This window comes from Cylas formicarius, unplaced genomic scaffold, assembly GCF_029955315.1.
Source record: "Cylas formicarius isolate icCylForm1 unplaced genomic scaffold, icCylForm1.1 PGA_scaffold_10__41_contigs__length_53128322, whole genome shotgun sequence".
Taxonomy (NCBI): domain Eukaryota; kingdom Metazoa; phylum Arthropoda; class Insecta; order Coleoptera; family Brentidae; genus Cylas; species Cylas formicarius.
The window spans coordinates 30,046,480-30,071,116 of record NW_026844214.1 but is presented as its reverse complement, the minus strand read 5'-3'; the positions used below and the strand labels follow the sequence as shown (position 1 = coordinate 30,071,116).

The window sequence follows — 24,637 nt, the reverse complement described above, 5'->3', positions numbered from 1 at the left end:
CAATTTTTCATGGCAGATATGGGTTGTGCCCTGCACACCAATTTACCTGCAAGAATGGGCGATGCATAGATGGAAGATATCATTGTGATGGCAATAATGATTGCGGTGATAACAGTGATGAGGCAGATTGTGAAAAACCATCTTGCGCTTGGGGCACGTGTTCACAAGTCTGCATAGAAGTCAGGTAATTAATTTTGTTTATTGTTAGATAGGTTTGAATTTTCTCTGAAAGGTGTTTAAGAAGTTTTTTGGGAAACTAATTAGAAACCGGCGTTTTGTACTTAAAATGGATATTTTGTAGGTGAAGTGACTAGTGGTAAGTGCATGTAAAACACTAATATTTTATGAAATTTTTTAGTTTTTTAAAATTTTGCTGTTTTGCATATAAACTCTTTTTTTTTTCATAATTATTACAAATTCAAACGAATAAAAACAAATAAGTTGAATATTATTTAGAGCAGATAGTGTATGTTATATATATTTGATTCCTATATTATCTTTTCTGATGTTTTATATTCAACTTATACAAAAAAGAATATTCCAGACAAAATTACACCACATGTAAATGTGTTGATGGATATAAACATATTGGAAGTGGCAAATGTCAAGCAGAGGGACGATTGGCCGAGTTGGTTTTGGCTTCTGAAGCAGAACTAAGAATGATTTCACCATATAAAATGGGCGATATAAATAAAATGCGAAAGACGCTAGCTATTGCTCCGGGATATAAAGTGGACGCAGTAGATATTTTATATGAAAAAAGGCAGGCTGAAGCATTTTGGACAGATCATCAGAATAAACGGGTTCAGGCAATGGAAATACAAGTTAGTGAAGATGGTAGAATGAACAGGGACGCGGAAACTGCTAGAACGGGTTAGTTTCAGTAAATATCTTCGTTTAATGACTAATTTTAAATGGAATTTAGAATATCGGGTTTTGCATTACATAATATTATGATTTGATATATACATTTTTTTTTTATTCAACGTTTTGCTTGTTTTGGAAAAAAATGTATTAAAATCTGCTTGTACTCCCAAAAAGCTACTTGATATTGTTGTAGGAAATGGTCAATTCGGGATATTTAAACAAGTCCGAAACTCAACAATATATTGACACTACAAAACGCAACATGAAAAAGTACAAAAAGTAACCACGCGTCTCTAATTCTAACATAACCTCACCTTAACTAGACCCTAGTCTGTATTCGTTCCTCGGACCATAGATGTATATTTTATTGGTTCGTTTAACGATTACCAACACGCCCCCTCAATAAAATTATTCCTTAAATGATTGTTATACATAACAAATAACACTCATTTTAGCTTTTCTATTCTAAACCTAAACCCAAATGTAACGTTTTAAATTTTACGTATGGTAATGGTTTTGTAAATAAATCTGCTAGTTGCTTTTCACTCTTAACATATGTTACAGTTACAATACCATCATCGATCTTTTCTTTGATAAAGTAAAACTTAACATCAATATGTTTTACTCGTTCATTGTTTTCAGGAATTTGAGCTATACAAATTGCTGATTGATTGTTGGGCTATCAACATGAAAACCAAAATCATACATTATTTTTCTCGGCCAACATGCTTCAGTTACTGCTAGACACAACGCTATGTATTCTGACTCTGTTGATGATATTGCTACTGTTTGCTGCTTCTTGGTGGTCCAGACGATAGTACAATTAAACATCTTAAATATAAAACCTGTGGTGGATTTGCGATCAATCATATCCCCACCCCAATCGGAATCAACATATCCTATTAACAAATTCTTGTCATCTGGCTTAAACATTAGCTTTAAATCTAGTGCCCTGCACATAACGCAATAAATACCCTTTTTAAAGCTATGCATAAGTTTTTGTTTGCTTTGTCTTTAAATCGACTTAACAATTAATGCTCTCACATAAATCAGGTCTAGACCCCCTTGCGGCATACATTAAACTTCCCACAATACGTCTGCATAATTTTTGCAATGCCAGGTCAACTTTTTTACATTTAAAAACTTTCAAATTTATATTACTGTCTAAAGGAGTGTTAAAATATTTACAACCCTGTATACCAAAACGAGTTTACACATTTTTAGATCTTCTTTTTGTCCTAATTCAGTAGTCCCTCATTTAGTCTCTGTTTAACTTCTATACCTAAGTAATTTGAAATAACTCCTGAATCTTTCAAATGAAAATTTTCATTTAAAACTAGCTTTAACCTATCTAATTCACTATCATCTGTATATATTATTAAAAGATCATCTACATATAACAATACAAATGATTTGTTGTTTTTATTCAATTTAAAGTATAAAGAATAATCATTCTGTGACCGTTCAAAACCTTGATTTCGCATGAATGAGTGAAATTTTTTGTTCCAACATTTTGGAGATTTTTTTAGACCATACAGTGACTTATTTAGCCTACATACTGTATTACTATTACTTTTATTTTTACCTGGTAACACCATGAATACCTGTTCTTCTATATCTCCATACAAAAAAGCACTTCTCACATCCATTTGGTGTATTGGTCTACCCATCTTGCTGCTCACTACCAGTAAGATGCGAAAAGTTGTTAACTTTGCTACAGGAGCTTATATGTCATACAACTTAGGATCACTTCTTTGTTGAAAACCGCGCGCAACAAGTCTTGCTTTATATTCTCGGTCACCTTTTTTTTTAAACTCCCACTTCCTATCTATGACGTTTTCGTTCACGGGCCAAGGCACTTCAGTCCACGTATTGTTTTCACGAAGCACTGCCAATTCTTTTTCCATCGCATTCTTTCATTTTGCACTATCTGTGCTGGTTATGGCTTCTTCGAAAGTAGTAGGTTCTTCTGTTATGGTGTAGAAGGTATCATCATAGTCTGTCATCCAATCTGGTCTTCTAACTTTTCTCTTTTCCAACTGTTCATTCTCTTTTACTTCTTCTTCGTTCTCTTTGTCTATTTCAGATTCTGATTCTTGTATTGGTTTATCTTCACTGTTTATGTCTGTGTCCAAATTTAACAAAACTATGTTAACTTCATTTTTCTTCGCTTTTCTGTCAGCTTTCTCACTATCCGGTATAAACACTATATCTCTGTGGATTTCTAATTCCCCTCTTTGAGGACATAAAATACGATACCCTTTAGTTGTCTGTCCGTATCCTACCAAAATTCCAAGTTTGCTCTTTGAATCCAATTTCTTTTTTTTGTTTTTAATTATTTGCACTGCTACTTTGGAACCAAATTCTTGGAACATATTCATGTCCCATTTTTTGTCATACCAAAGCTCATAAGGTGTTTTGTTCGCAATAGAACTACATCCAATTCTATTTAACACGAAAACTGAAGTGTTAATAGCTTCCGCCCATAGATTTTTGTCCAAACGTTTGCTATGTAATAACGTTCTAGCTGCTTCTACAAGGGTTCGCATTTCTCTCTCTGCTCGGCCGTTTTGCTGTGGAGTATATTCACACGACCTTTCATGAAGAATTCCTTTATTGTTTAACAATTTTTTCACTTCTAAATTTATGAACTCCAAACCGTTACCTGTTCGTAACTTCTTAACTTTGTTCTCTGTTTGTGTTTCTACCATATTCAAATAATTCTTGATCTTCTCTGCTGCTTCTGACTTATTCTTTAACAAATACACATATCTATAATTGTAAAAATCATCCTTCAGCATCAAAAAATATCTTGCCTCTCCCAGTGATGGTACTTTAATAGGCCCTTCCAAATCAGCATGTATAAGCTCTCCTATTTTTTTAGCTTGTGACTCACTACGTGAGAATGACAGCCTGTGCTGCTTTCCTGCCAAACAATCTTGACAAAATGGGTTGGCAACATCCTTGTATTTTATTTGATTGATTTAAATTGACGTGGGCTAGTTTACAATGCCAGTTTGTCTTTCTGTTATATTGCATAGTGACATACTCTCTGGAGGTTTAAACTTCATTCGATATAGTCGCCCTTTTCTCTGAGCAACTGCCCTCACGTGTCCGTTTTTATCTCGGAACTCGCTCTCTTGTTTATTAGACTGCATCATTAGACCTAGAGCTGTACTCAATGAAAATAGATTTACTTCAAGGTCAGGTACAAACAAAACTTCACATAAATTTGTTTTTATCCAGTCATGACCGTTCCATGCTTGAACTTCTACTTTTCCAATTCCTTGTACTTCTAGCAAAGAACTGTTCCCAATTTTTACATGTCTTCTTTCTTGGAGTTCTCGCATTTCTATAAAACTGTCCTTATCAAAACACATATGTTCTGTGGCTCCGCTATCTCTAGCCACCAGTCACATCCACCATTTTATTCTCCAATCAAAGCTGATATTTCTGTGCAGGATACTCCTACTAACGCTTGTTTAACATTCGCTTTTTCATTTTTTTCATCGCTTTCTGGATTACCACCTTCATCCTTTTTCTTCTTATTTTTGTTAAACCAACAGTCTTTAATTAGGTATCAATCTTTTCTGCAGCAGTGACATATTTTCTTGGTCTTCTCTGAACAATTGTTCTTTATGTGACCCTTTTTATTGCACTGAAAACATACCATATCTTTACGCTGTTGTTGAATCTTGTTTGACTTAAATGTTCTTGTGACTAAAGCTGTCCCTGAACTACTAGGTTGGTTTCTTTCTTTTTCTACTAACAATCTTGACATCAGTTCTGACAAAGTTTGTTTGTCTTCTGGCATAGATTCCCAGGCTGGAACAAAGTACTTTAAACTTTCAGGTAGAGACATAAGTATCTTTGTGATTGCCATTTTATCGCTTATTTCTTCTCCTTGCAGTATCAGATTTCCTTGAATTTCTTCAATTTTCAACCTTTCAACACATGGGTAAGGAGCTTTACTTCCAGTCTACACACCATTGAGCCTTTGCATCTTTCATAATCCATTCTGTAACATTCATATCTGTTAACAATTTCGAAGAGTCCCCTGGATTTTAAACACACCAATGTTTGAAATTTCCAAAGTGTCCAATTTTCTCCATTCAACTTCACTACTTGCAATCCTTCTGCCATCACTATTCTTTGTTGCGTTCGTTTTTATGCCCAACCCCATAACTTTTCCAAATAACTTGGTATTGCTTACACAGCATGTCTGGGCCCATAACCTGTTGGAGGAAATGTTCAATTCCGGATATTCAAACAAGTCCGAAACTCAACAACATATTGACACTACAAAAAGCAACACGAAAAAGATGAATACTAAAAGTACAAAAAGTAACCACGCGTCTCTAATTCTAACATAACCTCACCTTCTTAACTAAACCCTAGTCTGCATTCGTTCCTCGGACCGTAGATGTAGGATATATTTTATTGGTTCGTTTAACGATTACCAACAGATATTTAAAAAAACATATTTTTCATAAATATTTGCGTCTCTTTTTTACAGTCTTGTCCAATCTTCGAAATCCAAGGGGCATAGCTCTCGATTGGGTGGCTAAACGTATATACGTAACTGACGGTAATCGCATATTGGTGTCCGATCTTAAAGGTATTTTTAATTATACCTTGACATCCGGTAATATGCAAGAGCCGCGGGATATTGTTGTGTCTCCTGGAGATGGTCTTATATTTTGGGCAGAATGGGGTGGTGTTCCAAGAATTGAAATGGCCAATATGGATGGATACAATCGAAGCGTGCTAGTAAATAAATTAATATGTCCTGCGGGGTTGGCTGTAGATTATCCCGCTAGAAGAATCTATTGGAGTGATCATATTTCAATGATGGTAGAAAGTATTACATTTGATGGTAAAGATAGGTGTGTAATATTTTCATACAGACTATGATAGCTGAGAATTTCTTAAAAAGTATTAATACTATTGCAGAATATTTCTGACATGATAACATGACTGACGTCACTTGTCTTTTCCGGTTCAGGCTATCCTTAAAAGACAGATTTTTTTGACTAAGTCACACACTATTAAAATTTCTCATAAATGAACTGGAATCCATTAAAACTTATTGTTCAGTCAGTTGATTTGTTTTAAAAAGTAGAAATTCTCAGTATTTTTTTGCTACAATTTTTTAATTAGCAATTTTGTTTTTTTTTAGACGGGTTATACGAAATTTTAACAAAAGTTTAAAGCCTTTCAAGCTAGAAATATTCGAAGATAATCTTTTTATATCGACGTACAAACATGACGTAATCAGGCTTAATAAGTTTGGTACTGGGAACATAGTCCATTTAGCAAGTGGACTTCCCCGAATTTCAGATATTTTGATACTTCAGGAGCACAAGAGGCCGAAATTTAATAACTCCTGTTATGACTTTTGTAACAACAAAGAATTTTGCTTATTGACTCCCAAGGGCGCCAGGTGCTTGTGTGCTGATGGGTGGGTTTTTTGCATCACTATTTCAGGTGTTTGGATGTGGCAACAACTTAGTAAATGTATCTTGTAACTGAGCTGAAACCTTTTATTTAAAAGACACATCTTCAAAATTATTTTCAAAATGTAGGTAGATTTAAAAACATATTTTATTTTATTTAAACCCATTGGTCTGCAACAAATCCATCAGATTGGCATTTTGTTCATATTTACTCAGTTATTTCATTTAAAAAAATTTCTTTTTCTTATCACATTAAACACTCAATATTTCTATTTTTTAGACTTTAATATTATATATAATAAAACCTTTATAATGTACTTATGAAATAGGTTATTAAAACGAAAACTTATTTTCATACTTTGATAATGCATGGCGTGACTTCAAGGTATTCAAAGGCAATACTGAGTCTCTGTCTTATTTATAAAATATTCTCTTAAAACTCGTCAAGGAGTCCTGGTAAACAAGTGCTAATGTTTTTCAGATATGTTAATGATAATCTTACGTGCAAAGCAGTAAATATTGTGCCTGCAACTTCATCCAAATGCCCATTCAGTTGTAATGCAGGATATTGTAATGTAAGCGCTATTCATGGGCCACACTGTGTTTGCCCACCTGATTATATTGGAGAACGTTGTCAACATTTTCTATGTAGCCAGTATTGCAAAAATAGAGGAGTTTGCATTGTTAATAAAGAGGATACTTCAGCTCGGTGTTTCTGCCCTCCTCAGTGGTATGGGAAACGATGTGAAAAGCGAAAACTTTTGTGTAGCGATTTTTGTAGAAATGGAGGAACATGCTCTTTAATGACTACTGGTAAGTGTAAAACTATTTATAATTGCACGAGTTTTTACAATACTGCAAAGAGGATGAGTATAGTTATGATACAAAAAAATCCTTAACTCTTACCATCATTTTGGTTAGATAGTTTTTACGTTTTAATTAACTTTAATAATAAAATATAATATAAAATAAAACTATTATTACAAGTAGTTAAGTGTGCTTTCAAAGATGGCAAAGTTAAAATAAAAGAGTTTCACTAAGTATTCACCACAGTAGTACATGCTTAAGATGAATTTCAAAATAGTAACCAAGCGACTCGCGCAATTGGAATTAAGAGAGTTAATCAAATCATTAACAACAACAATATTTCTAAAAAAAACTTGCTCCAGACTCTCCTCTTCCTGCAAGTTATAAATAGAGAGAGGTTATTTGCCTTCGTAGAGTGCACAAATCCTTAATAAGATAATTTTAAATATGAAGTATGAAGTTCCATTAAAGCTCAAACTTGGAGCTAGAATTTTGCTACACTGAGCGTGAGCGCATCCATAAATTTGCGATTGTCGATATGGTTTCGATAATTTTATGGCAGACTGACTGACTTGATTTTTAGGACCCAACTGTAAGTTGAACGAGTAGAGATGCAGAAATAATGGTCTTCCAAATATAACTATATTATATATATTATTATGGTCTTACAATGTGACGGTTTCATATTTCAATGGTAAAATTTAGCATTTTTAAAGTACCAGTGCTGGCACATTTGCGAAGTAACGGTTTATTTTATTAGTACCTTGTAGAATTAATTATACTGTCCATTTCCTTCACCTTTTGCTGTTTGGCATGTTCTTTTGTAGACTCGGTTCCTTTAGTTTCGGACTTGTACTCCCCGGCCGATTGTGTTGCCGAACCATAAATATTTTATGCTGCAACGGCTGTGTGCGTGGCCCCTTGTTCGCTTGGTTTTCTCTTAAGTGACACCGGTTTACTGAGAGATACTAATGCAAAAAACAGAGTATTAGTTGCGCATTAGAAGGAATCATAACCATTACCATCTGTCACCCTATGAGACTAGGGACCACATTTGCTTTTCATTGCTTCGGTATTCTTTGGCGAGCCTAGTAAACATTGTTTTGTTTCTTAACCTATTCTTCCTCCATTTTCTGTGACTGGCCGTCCGGTCGCCACCATAGATAGCGTTCGGGTAATTCGATCTCGTTGACGCAACCTCGATTCTTTGGCACGGGCCATACGGCCATCACCACAGATATAGTTCGGTTGTTCTTTCTACTGGCGGCGTACCGTCGACTAGGTTGGCAAGAGTGGCGTTTTCCCTGTAATTTTTTTGTGCCCGTTTAGCCTTTTAATAAAACTGGTTGTCTGAATCATCCGGCATTTTGTACGCTAGCTTTTGAAGCTTGGGGTTGTAGCAGGTTTTCTTTTGTGTGACCGATTTCTTTTTGAGCCGGTAGTGCTACCCCAATAAGAGGGGGATATGTAAATTGGTCACTAATTTATGATTTCCCATACTTTTGGATCTATTTGGAGTTTGGAATGGGAATCTTCCTCAACGAGGGATTTTGAAAAGATTTGTCATTGCCCCACATTTCCAGAAAACCCTCGAATCGAGGTAAGTTACCTTTTCGCCACCTAATCAGTGTTCCTCAATTTATGCCGATTTTATTTTAGGTTTTTTTTTTTTAATTAGTATTGTACGTATTGTTGCTCCGTTTCCCGCAAACCTTCCACGTGGTTTCTTCTTTCACCGGAATACCAGACCAGACTTGGTGTCTTGCAGTGTATGCTGTCTCTTGGGTACATGTTTAGTTGTGGAGTTTCCCCTATTGAGCAGCCGGCTTTCCGGACGGACTTTGCTGGGTTAACTGGGACTGCCCACCTGCGGCTGTGCCATTGAGCCACCATTCCATCTTGGCTTGGTTCCCGGGATAGTGACAGACAACTGTGTAACGTTCGGGACATCTTGAGGTTTGGGTAGCTTAAGTGGCCTGTTCTCTTCAAGAACGGTTTGCGGAACTTATAGCCTTAAATTATAGTGTCTTACATTCTTTTGCACCTTCAAAACTTGAAGGTGAGATTTGACACTCGCACCTACCACCAGGTTGAAGAAAATAAATTATTATTCGTGATTCACTTGTTTATTTCCTTTACGGGTTGGAATACCTCGGGTTGATAAGTCTACCTTTTTCGAATCACGTGGCGCCTACCTACCACCTTCCGGGACTGACCGAGGTGCCCTTCACGGCCTTCCAACTTGGCTTTGGTTTAGTATTTTTTTTTTCTACTTTATTAATTTTTCTCGGTTGTTAATGAGCTAGCCTAGGCATTGTCTTACCTCACTACTAAATTACGAATTTAATTAATTAATGCGTTTCTTTTTCATGACCCTGAGATGGAGAGGTAAGAACAAATTAAAATTCTTGTCAGATAATTTTCCTAATTTCCAAAATTCCTGCTGGTCTATTTTAATTTATCGCCAAGCCTAAAAAAAGTCTTCAATTCGCCTCAATACCTTGATATCAAACATTTCCACTAATTTACTTTTGTACTTGTCAATTAATTTTAAAGATGTTATGTCATCTACATACAGTAATAAATACACAATTTCGCGATCAATTCTTTTCATATATAAAGAATTATCAGTCTCGGATCTTTCAAATCCCAATTTCAATAGATAGCTATTCATCTCAATGTTCAATGCATGTTTTAATCCTTATAATGATTTATCCAACTTTAAAACATGTCCAACTTTGCAAACTCCCTCTCTGGTGGGAAAACGTATATACTATCTTTTAACTCTCCATTTAAAAAGACCGTTTTCACATCTAGTTGTTTGAAAAGTGTTCTAATTTAAGACTTCTTTGGTACAACAATCAATCATCAAATCCTCTCACACAAGCCTTGCTTTATATTTATTTTCAACACATTCTTCAAAAGGTTTTGATGCAAATACCCACTTAGTGTTCAATATTTCTCCTTTACTGGGTAATTACACTTCGTTCCAACTATTGTTTTCCTCAATTGATTTGATTGCTCTTTCCATAGCTTTAATCCACAATTCTTTGTCTTGTCTACTTTCTGGCACATCATCCATATATGACATTGCATCAAACGCCACATACATTTCATAATCATTATTTCTTTCTGGTAAGTTTATCATCCTTTTCTTTTCTTTTGTTTCCATTTTTCTTTCTCAGTCATCTCCTTTTTTGATAGTAATTCTATCCTGATAACTTTCATTTTCATGGACGTCGCCTGTTTGCTTATTTTTCATTTCACTGTCAATTTCATTATCTTCTATATTCACGTTAGCCTATTTGTGGTAGAATTCTTCTGCATAAACTATAACACCTCTTGACACTATAACCTTTTGTTCATTTATATTCCATAATCTATATCGTATATAGTAATCTATCTAATAATCTAATCTATACAAAACTTCTGGATTCCTCGTGCGTCGGTTGTTGTTGAGTCGAACTTGCTAACGTTTCGCCAATCATTCTGTTGGCTCAGCTGAAACTGTCTCAGTTAAGCTCTCAAGAAGCCAACAGGATGATGATGATGAAACGTCAGCAAGTTGGACTCAACCACAACCGACGCAGGAGGAATCCAGATATTTTGTAAAAAACATCTTGTAGTTTAATCTAATTTAATGATTACTTTACTTACTTACTGACTTACTTTAATTCAATTTAATTAATGGCATACAGGATAGCACAAAATATATTTCAGTAACGTTAATCACTGCATATTTGGATAAAATTGGTATGGGGTGCGTTAGCCTCACTTAATTCCTTGGAACGTTTGAAAGTTAAATAAAAAAATCGAAAACTAAAGCGACACTTTAACACCCTGTAACTTTTTACTTGTGAACTTTTGGACTAAGGTATGTCTGACTGACTATTGATTATCGATGTATCGGTGTTCTGTTCTGTTCCTGATAGTAATAACGAGGAACCTAATTACAGTGCGAATTGACGAAGGTATTGCTCGAAGATCCTTCAGTACAATCTGCCAATGTTTTCTCAGTAGATTGTCGGTTAAGGTCCGTAAGATGTATGAATATGCCACTGGCAAAATATTAATTACAATAAATAACTTACTAACTTTTCACCCTGCACATCAGCTAATGTACCATCAACATTCGAATACGACATATTTGAGTGTATTGCTCATTATTTGTTATTTACAGTCAATTCAGTCGATTACATGGCGCATATATTAGTTATAATTTTTTTAATTTATATTTAGGTTTACCCCATTGCCATTGTCGAGAAGGCTTTTTTGGATATCGTTGCCAACATTGCACCAATTTTAGTTGTGAGAATAATGGTGCATGTTACTTTAAGAATGAAACATCTATTTGTCATTGTCCAAATGGGTATAGCGGAGAACACTGTGAGATTTCAGCCTGCGGAACCCATGGCACGATTGTTACAAATTCCACTGGACTTTTTTGCAATTGTCAAGAGGGTATTTATGAGGATTGTTATCAATTAATTGTTTTATTATTATTTTTGAATTTTCAAGGTTATACTGGTCAAAAATGTGAAACACAAATTTCTGATTGCAAATGCCGACAGGACGATGGATTATGCATAAACTGTGAGGTAAATATTTTAATTTTATTTATTATTTATTTAAATTTATATATATATATATATATATATATATATATATATATATATATATATATATATATATATATATATATATATATATATATATATATATATATATATATATATATATATATATATATATATATATATATATATATATATATATATAAATTTAAATAATTTAGTTTATTGACTGTTGTTTAATTGACATAAACACCATGTGCAGCTCTATAAACCAAGATACTCCAATATACACAAGCGCTTAGGTGTGCCATTTTCTCGTAATTTTTGTTTTTTTTTTTGCAATGTTTAAACGAGTCAATAGAAGAGAATAAATTTTATATAATAAACAATTTAAAATTGCTCTGATAAAAATTTAAAAAGAAAAACTATTATTGGAAGTATGTAAAACGGTTTTTCCGAGTTAGAATCTCTTTGATCAATCCAAATAATTGGATAATGCTTTCATAAAAAGCGAAAAAGTGTTTCGGATAGTCTACAGTTTAGAATTCAGCGTGTAAAATTTCTGTGTTGCCATATAGTCCGTAGCAAGTTCATGTTTATTTTTGCTCGAATTTAGCCAAAATACATTTGATAGAGGTTATCTTCCTTGTTTCAAATGTATTGATATTGAACCGAACTAGGAAGGGTATTATTATTAGTGCAACTGTGCGCTACCATTGTTTTAAAATCTCGGTATATTTTTGCTACTTACTATTTATTGTGTCAACATGAACACTTATGTCCGATAAAATGGCACATTCTTTATCTGAATATGATTGAAATGGGCGCAACATCTCACAGTTTGTAAACTGAGATTTTTTTTGAAGATTTTTGATTTTTGGTAAATCTTTGAAAAAAAAGTAAATAATTTTCATTTGGGCTTTTCACCATATAATATACAGTTCCATGCATTTTATTCTCGTACTTTGGGACAGCCAGACTTATCCCTTAAATTTCATATATTTGAACATAAATAATAATAATAAAGTCACATAATCTTAAAACGTTAACTAAATTAACTAAAAAAGTGAAAGTAGAAATGTAATAAAAACGGTTTTCATTTTTCAGCGCAATCTTTTTATTATATAGTTTATTTTATCTAACAGTGGATTTTTTAAGGATTCTAATCGTAGTCTAACTAATTTCGACTGTCGTGGTTATTGTCAAAATGGAGGTGTCTGCCATCTGTCTGAACCTAAAACGCCGACATGCATCTGCAAAGAAAAGTGGATAGGACCAACATGTACCATTCCAGAGATTTGCCAAAATCATTGTCAAAATGGTGGTACATGTGCAGTAACGGATGGAGTCGCTTATTGTATATGTCTATCTGAATACCAAGGTAATCAATGTCAGTGAAATGAAAACAACAAACATATTTTTGCAGCTATTTTTTTAAATTTTAATGTTTATTGTTAATGTCTGTATTTTTTACTTAAATACTTATTTAAAAACAGGACCCACATGTAATGTTAACCGAAGAGGTGAGAATATCTACATTGGAAATGAAGTTAAGGGCGAGGGAAGAAGTATGTGGGTTCCAATTATGTCTGCTTCAGCTGTTATTTTAGTCGTCTTGATTTTGGGACTAATTGGATTTGAATATTTTTACCGAAGAAGAATGTTTTTTTCACATGAAAGATTGCAAGAGCACGATTTTAATAATCCAATTTATCAAGACCGAGATGCTGAACCTTTCACCCTTGAAACTGATAAGGTAAACATAATAAATCAATTGTGTATTATTGGCTCAAAACTTCTTTTTGATTATATAAAAATCTTAATACAACAGGTTTTTTGGTAATTAATTTTAAACAGCAGCTTTTTTCAGTCTGGAAATTTTGACAACCCAGTATACGAATCTGTTTATAATGGAAATTCAAAAGGCAAGGAAGAGAAAGCAATTTTATTGGAACATAGTGTTGATAGACTTCCTTTACCGCCAACGGAGGAACTGTAATCTTAATAAGCAAATACCTCGTGATTTATTTTTTTTATATTTAAGTATTTTTTGCAAACCAGGTTATGACATATTCTTTGCTGAAGAGAACATTGACCATTGGGCATACCAGTCAAAAGTGAAACAAACATTTATTTTAAATACTTAATTTAAATGTTTTAGTTTTGACAGTGTTTGTATCATTTTTTGATGTATTATTATTTGAAAACGTCTTTTTTGATTCTGCAAATATATGGTGAAACACTTGAGTAGCCTCTTACATATCATTTTTCTTTTAATTGAACAACCGGAATTTATGTAACTTATAAAATTAGATTTTTGTGTTATTTGAATTAATGCTAACCGATGATTTTTGTTACAAATAATCAACTATTTATTTTTCCAATTTTCTAAAATTTACAAAAAAAATATATAGTGCGTTTGACATAACAAAATACAATTTAAGTTAAATTTTCTATTCGTAACATAATATGTACGATGATCATAACAATTACTTAGTTTAAAGAAATATATGGCAAGCAACTCAATTCAAAGGACTTACAGTATATGAACCTCATCTCGTTACTAAATGATGTCGAAACATATATTTATTATAATAGATGTGATGCCTAGAATCTTAGAAATTCTTAAATGAGAAGAATTGATAAAATACATTTTTAGATGGTCCATGTTCTTTGCCCATAATTACGCCAGTATCTGTCAATACTCAGAAAATGAAACCATTTAATGGGTTCTTTTGCAGTGTCATATGTGAATGTGTTTTCCAATCTGTAAAAATGATACAGAACATAAGGCTGCTAGAGTAACATTACTTTTAAATTATATTAGTAACATTTCTCGTTGTGCAGCTTTGAATTTACAATTAATATTATTTGTAAATGTATTTTGGGAATCCTATTTTTCATTACAAATTCTGTGTAAATTATGAAAAATTATTGAAGAGTTTTCCATTAAAACCAAATGTGTACAACATTAATTTTTTAAAAAAATTTCAATAAAAAAATTACATATATTTTTTGTTCTTATCATTGTTGACGTTATAAGCGCCCAGCTTTAAATTTGATACAAAAACATATTTATTGCCGAAATCCAAAAATTCAAATTAGGTGAATCTGTGGGTAATAATTAAAAGATCTGAAGCTGCTAAGAATACAAGCGGATGCAGTAATAGTAGTAGTAACATAAAAAAAAGATTGCTTCAAGTAATTTTTTCTATATATATATATATATATATATATATATATATATATATATATATATATATATATATATATATATATATATATATATATATATATATATATATATATATATATATATATATATATATATATATATATATATATATATATATATATATATATATATATATATATATATATATATATATATATATATATATATATATATATATATATATATATATATATATATATATATATATATATATATATATATATATATATATATATATATATATATATATATATATATATATATATATATATATATATATATATATATACATCCGATAAATAATGCGAAGCCCCACATGTTCCATAGGTGAATGGAAGCCTGGTTTGAGGGGTGCGGTTCGAGGTAGAACCTTTAACAACTATACCATAAGGCTTAGGAAGCCATAAGATATATTACATCTATTATGAAGCCTAATTGCATATACTGCACATATTTCATTATTTCGGGGAAGTCCAGCGACGTTGTCGCGTTGTATTTAAACCTTTAATCTTGACGAGTAGGTCGGTTAGTTTCCCCTTAGCAACACATATACGCGGATACTATTGCTTTGCTTCCAAATTTTATTTTCAGTTGCAATGAACCGAAGCAAGTTTTTACTAAAACTGGCTATGGAAAATAAGTGTGCAGTTATTAGTGATGAATCTATAAATGTTACCATGGCATCTGATAGTCTGGTGCAAGTAAGTATTCGTGCGAATTATTCCACGCCTACTTTTTTCCATCCGTTTCCTTAAAGTAATTTTTATATTGTGAGTAAAATACAGAAATTTATTTGTATTTTAATAAATTTGGGACAAACAGCAATTTTTTACTTCAAATTAGCAACTAGAACATTATTCTTGGGATACCGCAGATGTAGTATCACCTGTTCCCACTATGCCAGACATACCTACACCAGATCAGTTTAGCCTCAGCAGTAGTTCTTCAGAGAATGACAACACATCTAGGTACTTATTATACAAGACATTCGATTTACTCTCAAGAGCAATTGGCCTAGGTTCAGAATTAATTATTAATACAAATATATCTTTTAGAAACTCTGTGGCGTCGATCATACCTCCAACTGATTTGGATTTGAGCGAGATAAGTTTAAAAGAATTTAACTCACACATATCTTCAAAATATACCAAAACTTGGAATTCCTATTCAAATAACGCATATAATAGACTCCAAAAAATCACCTCCCGTGCTAAAGAAAAGGGACATAAGTGATGACGATATGCAATGCAGTGATTTTGAAGATTCTGGTTCAGAATATAGACCATCACCTAGTGCTAGCGGATCTACAGAATCATTTGTATCTGTTAACAGAAATCGTTCGTGCGACCAAGTAAAGTGTTATGAAGGAAAAGTAAATAACTCCGTAAAATCACCAGATATATTAATACCAATAGACCAACAAAATAATCAGCCAATAACTAAAGAGGTATTTTATTTACTTTTTCTTCATTTCTGGGATATTCATTAATGAAATTATTTTACAGATTTCACAAAAAATACCGAACAATTATGACATTCTACATCCACCGGACATTTTTGTAAGTCAAATCGTGGTATTTTCGGCAACAACTTTTATAATTTCGGGTACTTTTAAGCGATACTTTCAGTATAACAATAACTTAAAATAAGGTGGCATAACATTTTAATCCAGCCACTTTATTTTTGTCGAATATCTGAAATGCATAATTAGCAACGTGCATACGGGACAATCGCAAAAGCAAAAATTCGTGCAAAACATTTTTTTCTTTTTTATTCAATTTTAAATGGAGTTATATACTTATAAACCTCACTGTTCAAACTCTCCTAAAAAAATCTCGGCTGCTCTCAGCAAACTCACCAAACCACACTATATTTGTTTTTGATTTTAGCAGGATGATAACCAGCGTTATGTTAAGAAATCTTCCGCCCGAGAAAGACCTACCATTTGTCCAATTTGCTTCAACGACGTGATAACGCATTTCACGAGACACCTTTTAAGATATCACGGAGACCACAAAGACGTGATGGTGATTAAAAATCTTACACCACGTAGTAAGGAGCGGTTAGGTATGATTAATGCTTTGAGAAAGCAAGGATACTTTCATCTCAAGGTCGAAAAAAATATTCTAAATCCAATAAGAAGTTCGAAATTACCCGATACACAGTATTTTCTGTGTTCTTATTGCTTGGGGCATTATTCTAAAAAGTTATTACATAAACATATCAAGAAATGTAAGAATAAACCTGCTGATATCATTAACCCTGGAAAGAATTGCCTTAGTAAATCCCAAACATTTCAAGCATCAGTTTCATTAAAAAATCATGATTTCTTACGAAAGCTTCGCATTAAATCCGAAGTCTTTGACATCATGAGAGCCGACGAAATAAGTGCTACTGCTAAAAGTGATCCCCTCACCTGTTTATTCGGAGAAACACTTTTAGCTAAACATAAGCGACAACAAATTGCTAACATTGTGTCGAACAGAATGCGAGAAATGGCTAGGATGCTTATGGTTATTAAAACTCTGGAAGAAGGGATTCGCTCCTTTTTTGACGTTCTTAAACCTGAAATGTTCTAAACCCTTATTTTTGCGGTTAAGGACATCAGTGGCTATGACGTAGTAAAGAAAGAGTTTAGAGCCCCATCATTGGCGTTACATATGGGTACGAACATAAAAATCATGTGCGATGTTGCTTACACAATAGTATTAGAAAAAAGAATCCTTCCGAATATTAACTGGTTAAAAAATAGCGAAAAAAAGGATGAAATTAAAGATCTTAAGAAGCTAGTCGAAGCCCATTGGTGTAATGAACTGGCCAGTCTTGCGTTAAAAAATATTAAAGAAAAACAATGGGAGAACCCTAAGCAATTACCTTTATCTAGTGACATTCTTGCTTTACAAACATATATCGATGCTCTAAGTGTAGATTGTTATGACAAATTAACGAATAATATTGACATAAAAACCAATTATAAAATACTAATTGAATGTGTACTAGCTCAAACCATCATATTTAATAGAAAAAGAGTGGGTGATGTTCAATTTCTAAAAGTAGAAACGTATATGAAGGATGATAACCACTTAGATCAGGAAGCATTTACCGAATCCTTAACAACCGTGGAAAAAATTATATCCAAACAATTTAAAAGAGTGGTAACAGGAGGTAAAGGATCGAGACCTGTTCCTATCCTTTTCTCAAAACGAACACAAAAATATATATCCTGCCTTTTAAAAATTAGGGATATGACCGATTTTATTCCAAAATCAAACCCATATGTATTCGCAGTTCCTGGTTCTAAAAAATGGATTTCTGGAGCAAATGTCATTAGACGCTTAGCTATAAAATGTGGAGCTAAACACCCTCACCTCCACGCGATTTAGAAAACATATTGCTACGACTTTGCAATTAATGACAATGCAGCCGCATGAAATAGAGCAAGTAGCAACCTTTATGGGGCACACGCGAAAAACTCATGCTCAGTTTTATAGGTGAGTTATTTAATAAAACTTTTTAGTGATTGTTAAAATCGTGATCATATTGAACATTGGTTGATTGTTTCATTCAATCTCTCTCAGTGAGTGATTATTGATGTCCATAAATTTTTTTATTCTCAAAGTAATTGAGATTTTATAGCAACTTAATTTTAAAAATAACTTTTTTAACTAAAATATAATCAAATGCAAACATAATTATTTACTTTAAACCAACTTCTTTCTGTTCTATGCCTAATTCTGTGTCTGTATTTTTTTGTCACAATTAAATTAGAACAAAAAACTTTCAGACAATGTATTGCTTTATGTCAGCTGTTGACACCGTGTCGCGTGTATCAAATACAAATATAACAACATTCTGACACCTATATATACAATCAGATAGTAATAGATTCTTAATTATCGGTGTAGGGTTATAAATTTAAAATTTAACAACGGACACGCATTTAAATCCATTTGGTCATTAAGTAATAAATTCGAATATCGCATTTTATTAATCTCCATAGCTTCCATGAAATTTAGTTTTTTACTTTTTGTTTAAATTTAAATGAATGGCATAGTTAGAATCGGAACTTTTTTATACGCTCTTTTATGTTCGTTAATTCATTTCTTAAATGTTCTACCTATTTGTCCGATATATATATATATATATATATATATATATATATATATATATATATATATATATATATATATATATATATATATATATATTTTTTTTTTTTGAATTTTATTTTATTGTTTTGGGTTCGGCATTTAATGATAGATAGAGTTCCGAGTTATTTGAAACTGTTTTTTGTTATAATCTTATGTATCAAAGAGGGTTCATACGAAATCACGGAAAACTCTAAAGTCCGGAGTCTACAAGTTGAAATGTGGATCATGTTATATCGGATAAACAGGTAGAACATTTAAGAAACGGATTAACGAACGTATGAAATTCACTTAAATCCAGTCATACACACCGGTAATTAAGAATTTATTACTAATTTATTGTATATATAGTTGTCAAAGTCATATTTTGTATTTTAAAAAGGCACGGTGTTGTCGATACAGCTGTCTTAAAGTAATAAATAACTGTGAAAATCTCAACATTTTTTGTTCTAATTTAATCGTGTTTAATAGATATTCATCAATTAAAAGCCACATCAGTTCAATATATTTTTTTTTAATTTAAGGTTGCCTCAAGACATTTTTCAGACTGCTAAAGTCGCAAAAGTTCTCCTTTTGCTAGAAAAAGGGAAAGGAAAAGTGTTTAAAGGAAAATGCTTAAGTGAAATTGAAATTGAAGAAGAAGCTTCTATTTTAGAATCTAGTGACGATGACGCACCAACTAAAAAACATACTGAATCATCAATTACACAAATAAATCAGAAACCCCAATCATCTGAACAAATATATAACGCACCAACATTTATTATGTCTTCAGAAGACATACAACAAACTAATCTCGAAACCGAAAAAACAAATTGTGCAAAAGACGTTTTACACGTACCGGAAAAATCATCTCAAAATAAAGGTCGCGCTAAATGGAACAGCAAAGAGAAAAAGTTAGTATTGAACTATTTTAAAAGTCATTTAGAAGAAAAAATAACTCCCAAGAAACACGAGTGCGAAGAGTATGTTGCTAAATATCGGAATAATATAACAATTACTGACTGGGTAAAAATAAAAACTTTTTTTCAATGCCACTAAAAAATAAAAATTGATCATATTTTTTGATTTTATCTAATGACGACAAATAATTTTTGATTTCATCGAAATCATAACATCACGTTTGATGAGCCAACTCCGTTAAAGCACGCACGCTAAAAAAGCGCTCCTGACGAAATTAAATGTGTATCGCAATGAATATAAATTCAACCCAAAGAGATTGGCAATGTTGCCGTTTTTCCTGGCTTCGCAGAAGCGAGGACATCTATATACATCGGGCGATCCAAATATACACGTGTATATTTGGAAGCACCACCTGGTGGCGATCTCTGTCAACTACACGTGTATATTTTGAGATGTGTAACACCATTAGGAAGCCCATGCCTTGTTTAAATAACTTTAAATATATGGCTTCGGGTTGAGCATTCAGGCAAACAGTTTTCTGCATTGTGTAGACAACACTAAATTCAATCCCATAGCCTAGTTGCTATTTTAATAGATGTCACTATATCTTGGTATTTTCAGTTATACACACGAAAATTTACGACGCCCGTTTTAGGCCACGCAAAAATTTGTCCGGCTTCGCAATAGATGCGAGATATGCGATTTTGGGCTTGATAAAGTCGTTTAATAAGTATATATATATATATATATATATATATATATATATATATATATATATATATATATATATATATATATATATATATATATATATATATATATATATATATATATATATATCCCACTATCTTCCAAGCGTCCGTACATTAACAATTTGCTATTTTCCGAGCGTCCGTCCACAACCGGGCGTCCATATATGGACGCCCGGATGCAGCGCTATAGAAACGGTATAAACAAGATCTAAGTAGTCTAAATTAAAATTTTCACAAAGACGCTACGATCATAGTAAACTGATTTTTCTTGTATATTGTTAGTTCAGCTGTATACCCGGTAGAGGCGCCAGACCCAGTCTCTGTATATTTTACAAGATATATTCTACTTTCAGCTCGTCGATTTCCAGGCGTCCTCTGCGCCTTTGTTACATGGCAACACTGTCACTATTAACTTTTGCAGACTGGCGCGAAATTGTGGGGTAACGGCTCTGCTTCGCCTAGTTGTTTTGTTTTTCATATTGAATGAATTCGATTGGCGCTCCGTAGTTCGAGCATGTAGAGACGGTGGAAATAAAGAATTTTATTTTTTTACCACGAATTCGGAAGTAGGCTAAGTTAGAATTAACGTAAACGTAACACCAATACACAAGACTTTTTTTCTATTAAAAAATTAAATAATTAATAAAAGTTTATTTTCGAAATGTCAGAATTCAATGAAATGAAAGAATTCAAATTCAATAAAAGAATTCAAAATTTATATCCTGTTGCCAATGCCGTACGCTTTATATGATATTAGAATTTAAAACAACATTCTGTGACACGTCGCCAAACTCTTTTGTTTCGCTTGCTCTCTTCGTGAGAAAATCCGCTCATTGCATAAAGTTATTCTTTTTTCAACTACTTGTCCGCCGGTTGCATTTTTTTTTTACCTTAATTCAATGAACTCGCGTCTGTCTTTACTTAGAAGCCTGACTAGATTGAAGTCAGTCGTTAAAGTCGGGCAACAAACGCAATAACAACACCCAAGACTCCAGGTCGGAATCGAACCAACAACTTCTACTGCAAGTCGAGTTGGCAGGTCTAACGACTTACCAACCGAGCCATCCTCGATCACTTAAAAAAAATTATATTTTTTATTTAGTTGCACAAATTGCTATTTTTCGATTATTTTATTATTGCATTATATAATCTTCAGATCCATGAAGCAACATTATTAAAATGTTTTAATTAAACAAAATGGCACCAACAAGTTTTGGTTTTTTATATGCGAATACTATGCAATAACTTCTGAATCTTTTTTAATTTTTGGGCACATTTTTAGATTTATTACTTTCTTCCAATAATTTCTGCTAAATGCTATTTAGAACGGTGTTCGAAATATTAAAAATATCGAATATAAATATTTATATTATAGAAATATTGAACATAAATGGTTGTTTAATGCAATAGGAAAAGAAGTTGTTGGAATTTGCAAATTAAAATATCATTTGCTAAATACTTATCTAAATAATTAGGTAATAAAATATTTTGATTTTATCGTCTAATAATATTTCATTAATATTAATAGGTCGCCTATTAAAGTGCGCAACATATAAGAACTATTTTATTGAACGATTTAAGTTGTTGACTTTTGCTTTTAATCAAACCAAAATAAATGTGAAAAGTAACATTTCTATATTTTAGTAAAAATTATTATTTTGAAATGAACTTTGATAAAAGTTAGTCGATAAAAGTGTTCTTTTTAATAGTTATTTTTCTTCATTGTGCCCTAAGATATAAATAAAAATGAAGTTAAACAAGGAATGTGAGTAAACAAAACAAACAACAATATATATATATATATATATATATATATATATATATATATATATATATATATATATATATATATATATATATATATATATATATATATATATATATATATATATATATATACACATCCCGCTATTTTCCGAGCGTCCTTTCATGGATCCGTCTCTGAGCGTCCAGTATCGTTTTCTTCAAGATCCTTACTTTAACAAGTGAATATTTTGAAGTTTTATAAACGAGATGGCGTTGAGTTTCCTTAGGACAGATTTTACGAAGATCATTTTTGTGAAGTTTTATGATACTTATATGTCGGCGTCCTTTTATAGAGGTACCTTGCTAGAGTCCAATATACACGGGAAAACTTTTACATTTCAGCATCCTAGCGTCCGTATGTATATTTTTCATTTATTGGGCAGATTTCTGAGCGTCCGAGCAACGTTGCCCGATTGATTGTGTATTAAAGTACATATAAATAGATATGGTCTTTAGAACACGCTTCTCCTTTTTAACATGACGGTGCACAGTCGAGCGGGTATAAGGCGATTCATGTTTTCGCTATATTTTGAAAAATGTTTTGTTGCTAACTGTTTTATTTTTTATTTTATTTTTTTTTTTTTGTAGATTTGGTAGTTTTTAAAGCTCTTTGCTAAACTTAATTTCTTTGTGTAGATGTTTTCTTTAACACGTCGCCCGATTTTGGAAAGTAATTCTTGAATTTTTTGATTCTTGAATATGTTTGCCAGAAATATTGCACATGTATTTACGTTAGCCAGGCGCTGCTTGGACATAAACCTAACCAATAATAATAATAATTGAAAGCAAATACTATTATTAATTTTTCAAAGAAACTTCCACAGGCTACTGTAATACTTTCTACAAAATTTCTGGTTTCCTCCTGCGCCGGTTTTTGCTGAGTCGAACTTGCTGACGTTTCGCCAATCTTCCTGTTGGCTTCTCCAGGGATTGAGTGAAACTGGCTCGCATTTTACTCTGTACCTGTATATATATTGTTTGAGGGGGGCGGAGCTAAATGAGGGGCATGAACACCGTCTCGGATCACTGATTCCCATGTTGGTGACAGGTAAAGACCAGAGTCGCGGTTAAGATTCTTTGGTTGTTTAGAGATTTGTTTGATTACATACAAGAATTCGCCAACAGCTGATGAATTTATTTGTCTTAGTCGTAAGGCTCTTTCGTGTTCTTTGAGCCTAGTTGATATTTTTCGTCCGGTTTCTCCAATGTATTCTTTGCCGCATATGCAACCCAGAAGTTTTGTAAAAAGTAAATACTAATATGTGAATATTATTTTTTTAAATTGTTTACTAAGTTCTTGACAGTTGACTTATTTGCAGATCAATAAATTATGGTACCAAACTAAGAAAAACTGTTAATTTAGAAATTATGTAATATAATTTCAACTGGCCAACTGAGGCAATATTACTGTGTTGTTTGTGCTTAATGTTGGTCTAAAATGGGCCGATGTTAGTTATTTGGAATAATTAGAAGTTACTATTTTAATTTAATTAAAAAAAATTATAAAGAACACAGACAACTGCGATGAAAACGGCATTCGTTACTCGTTAAAATTAACATTTTCTTCAGAAGGCTATTTACAAATCTTCTAGATCGCTTCTGCATCTTTTTTTTATAAATAAAGCTAGCTGACGTTTCACCAATCATCCTGATGGCTTCCTCAGAGCTTAAGTGAAGCTTGCTCACATTCTATTCTGAACTCACTGATATACTGTTTGAGAGAGGCGGAGCTACAAGAGTGACATGAACATTGTCTCGGATTTCCATATTGTTGAAAATCAGAGTCGCGGTTAAGATTGTTTGGTTGTTTAGAGATTTCTATTAATTTTCGGATATTTCGCTGGTAGAAGAATCGATTACATTGATTAATTTTTAATTTGATCGAATGAGATTTCGGTGTCATTATTGTTTTCGGCAACTGCTTATGACTCTATTTGTCATAGTCGTATATTTTTTGTTCTGTTTCTCTTTTTTAGTTTTGACATAGCTCTTTCAGATATATTGCAATTCGGGAATCTGGAATCAAACATATTCAACCAAATTGAAAAATGCTTGTCTGGAACATATTTTTCTTGTAACGGTCAAATTT

General features: G+C 32.5%; 3 protein-coding genes across 12 annotated transcripts in view; all 3 read left to right on the top strand.

Moving 5' to 3' along the window:
* The window catches only part of LOC132699410 (prolow-density lipoprotein receptor-related protein 1), a 50,859-nt gene extending 36,144 nt beyond the window's left edge, over window positions 1-14,715 (top strand). For 6 of the 8 annotated variants that reach the window (XM_060666101.1, XM_060666092.1, XM_060666120.1 and 3 more), the window contains 10 exons: window positions 17-184; window positions 545-873; window positions 5,384-5,753; window positions 6,047-6,328; window positions 6,805-7,136; window positions 11,370-11,591; window positions 11,649-11,728; window positions 12,863-13,085; window positions 13,201-13,460; window positions 13,575-14,715. In XM_060666101.1, the coding sequence (XP_060522084.1) occupies window positions 17-184; window positions 545-873; window positions 5,384-5,753; window positions 6,047-6,328; window positions 6,805-7,136; window positions 11,370-11,591; window positions 11,649-11,728; window positions 12,863-13,085; window positions 13,201-13,460; window positions 13,575-13,703 (2,395 nt within the window). In that variant the 3' untranslated portion in view covers window positions 13,704-14,715. Of the gene's footprint in view, window positions 1-16; window positions 185-544; window positions 874-5,383; window positions 5,754-6,046; window positions 6,329-6,804; window positions 7,137-7,713; window positions 7,950-11,369; window positions 11,592-11,648; window positions 11,729-12,862; window positions 13,086-13,200; window positions 13,461-13,574 lie in introns of those variants that run through there. The other 2 variants (XM_060666110.1, XM_060666125.1) reach the window with 2 other exon arrangements.
* A 579-nt stretch (window positions 14,716-15,294) lies between these two features.
* LOC132700599 (uncharacterized) lies at window positions 15,295-17,661 on the top strand. 3 transcript variants are annotated; one of them, XM_060668034.1, is made up of 4 exons: window positions 15,295-15,640; window positions 15,783-16,386; window positions 16,445-16,498; window positions 16,829-17,661. In XM_060668034.1, exons 2-4 carry the CDS (start codon window positions 16,180-16,182, stop codon window positions 17,516-17,518), a joined length of 951 nt encoding a protein of 316 aa, XP_060524017.1. In that variant the 5' UTR covers window positions 15,295-15,640; window positions 15,783-16,179; the 3' UTR covers window positions 17,519-17,661. The 3 variants fall into 3 exon arrangements, with proteins under 3 accessions (XP_060524017.1, XP_060524024.1, XP_060524008.1); XM_060668041.1 differs by having other exon boundaries at window positions 15,295-15,907; window positions 15,995-16,386; window positions 16,832-17,661; XM_060668025.1 differs by having other exon boundaries at window positions 15,295-15,907; window positions 15,995-16,386.
* Window positions 17,662-18,308: 647 nt separating this feature from the next.
* Window positions 18,309-20,655, top strand: LOC132700617 (uncharacterized). The gene is made up of 2 exons (XM_060668048.1): window positions 18,309-18,430; window positions 19,612-20,655. The coding sequence occupies exons 1-2, from the start codon at window positions 18,351-18,353 to the stop codon at window positions 20,126-20,128; spliced, it is 597 nt and encodes a 198-aa protein (XP_060524031.1). The 5' UTR covers window positions 18,309-18,350; the 3' UTR covers window positions 20,129-20,655.
* The last annotated feature ends 3,982 nt before the right edge of the window (window positions 20,656-24,637 follow it).

Bases quoted from the DNA above. Each gene is read 5' to 3' on its own strand.
- LOC132700599 (XM_060668034.1), top strand. From the start codon at position 16,180: ATGCAATGCAGTGATTTTGAAGATTCTGGTTCAGAATATAGACCATCA. The intron at 16,387-16,444 runs GTATTTTATTTA...ATTATTTTACAG, and splicing joins ATCAGCCAATAACTAAAGAG to ATTTCACAAAAAATACCGAA. The intron at 16,499-16,828 runs GTAAGTCAAATC...TTTTGATTTTAG, and splicing joins TACATCCACCGGACATTTTT to CAGGATGATAACCAGCGTTA.
- LOC132700617 (XM_060668048.1), top strand. From the start codon at position 18,351: ATGACAATGCAGCCGCATGAAATAGAGCAAGTAGCAACCTTTATGGGG. The intron at 18,431-19,611 runs GTGAGTTATTTA...TTTTAATTTAAG, and splicing joins ACTCATGCTCAGTTTTATAG to GTTGCCTCAAGACATTTTTC.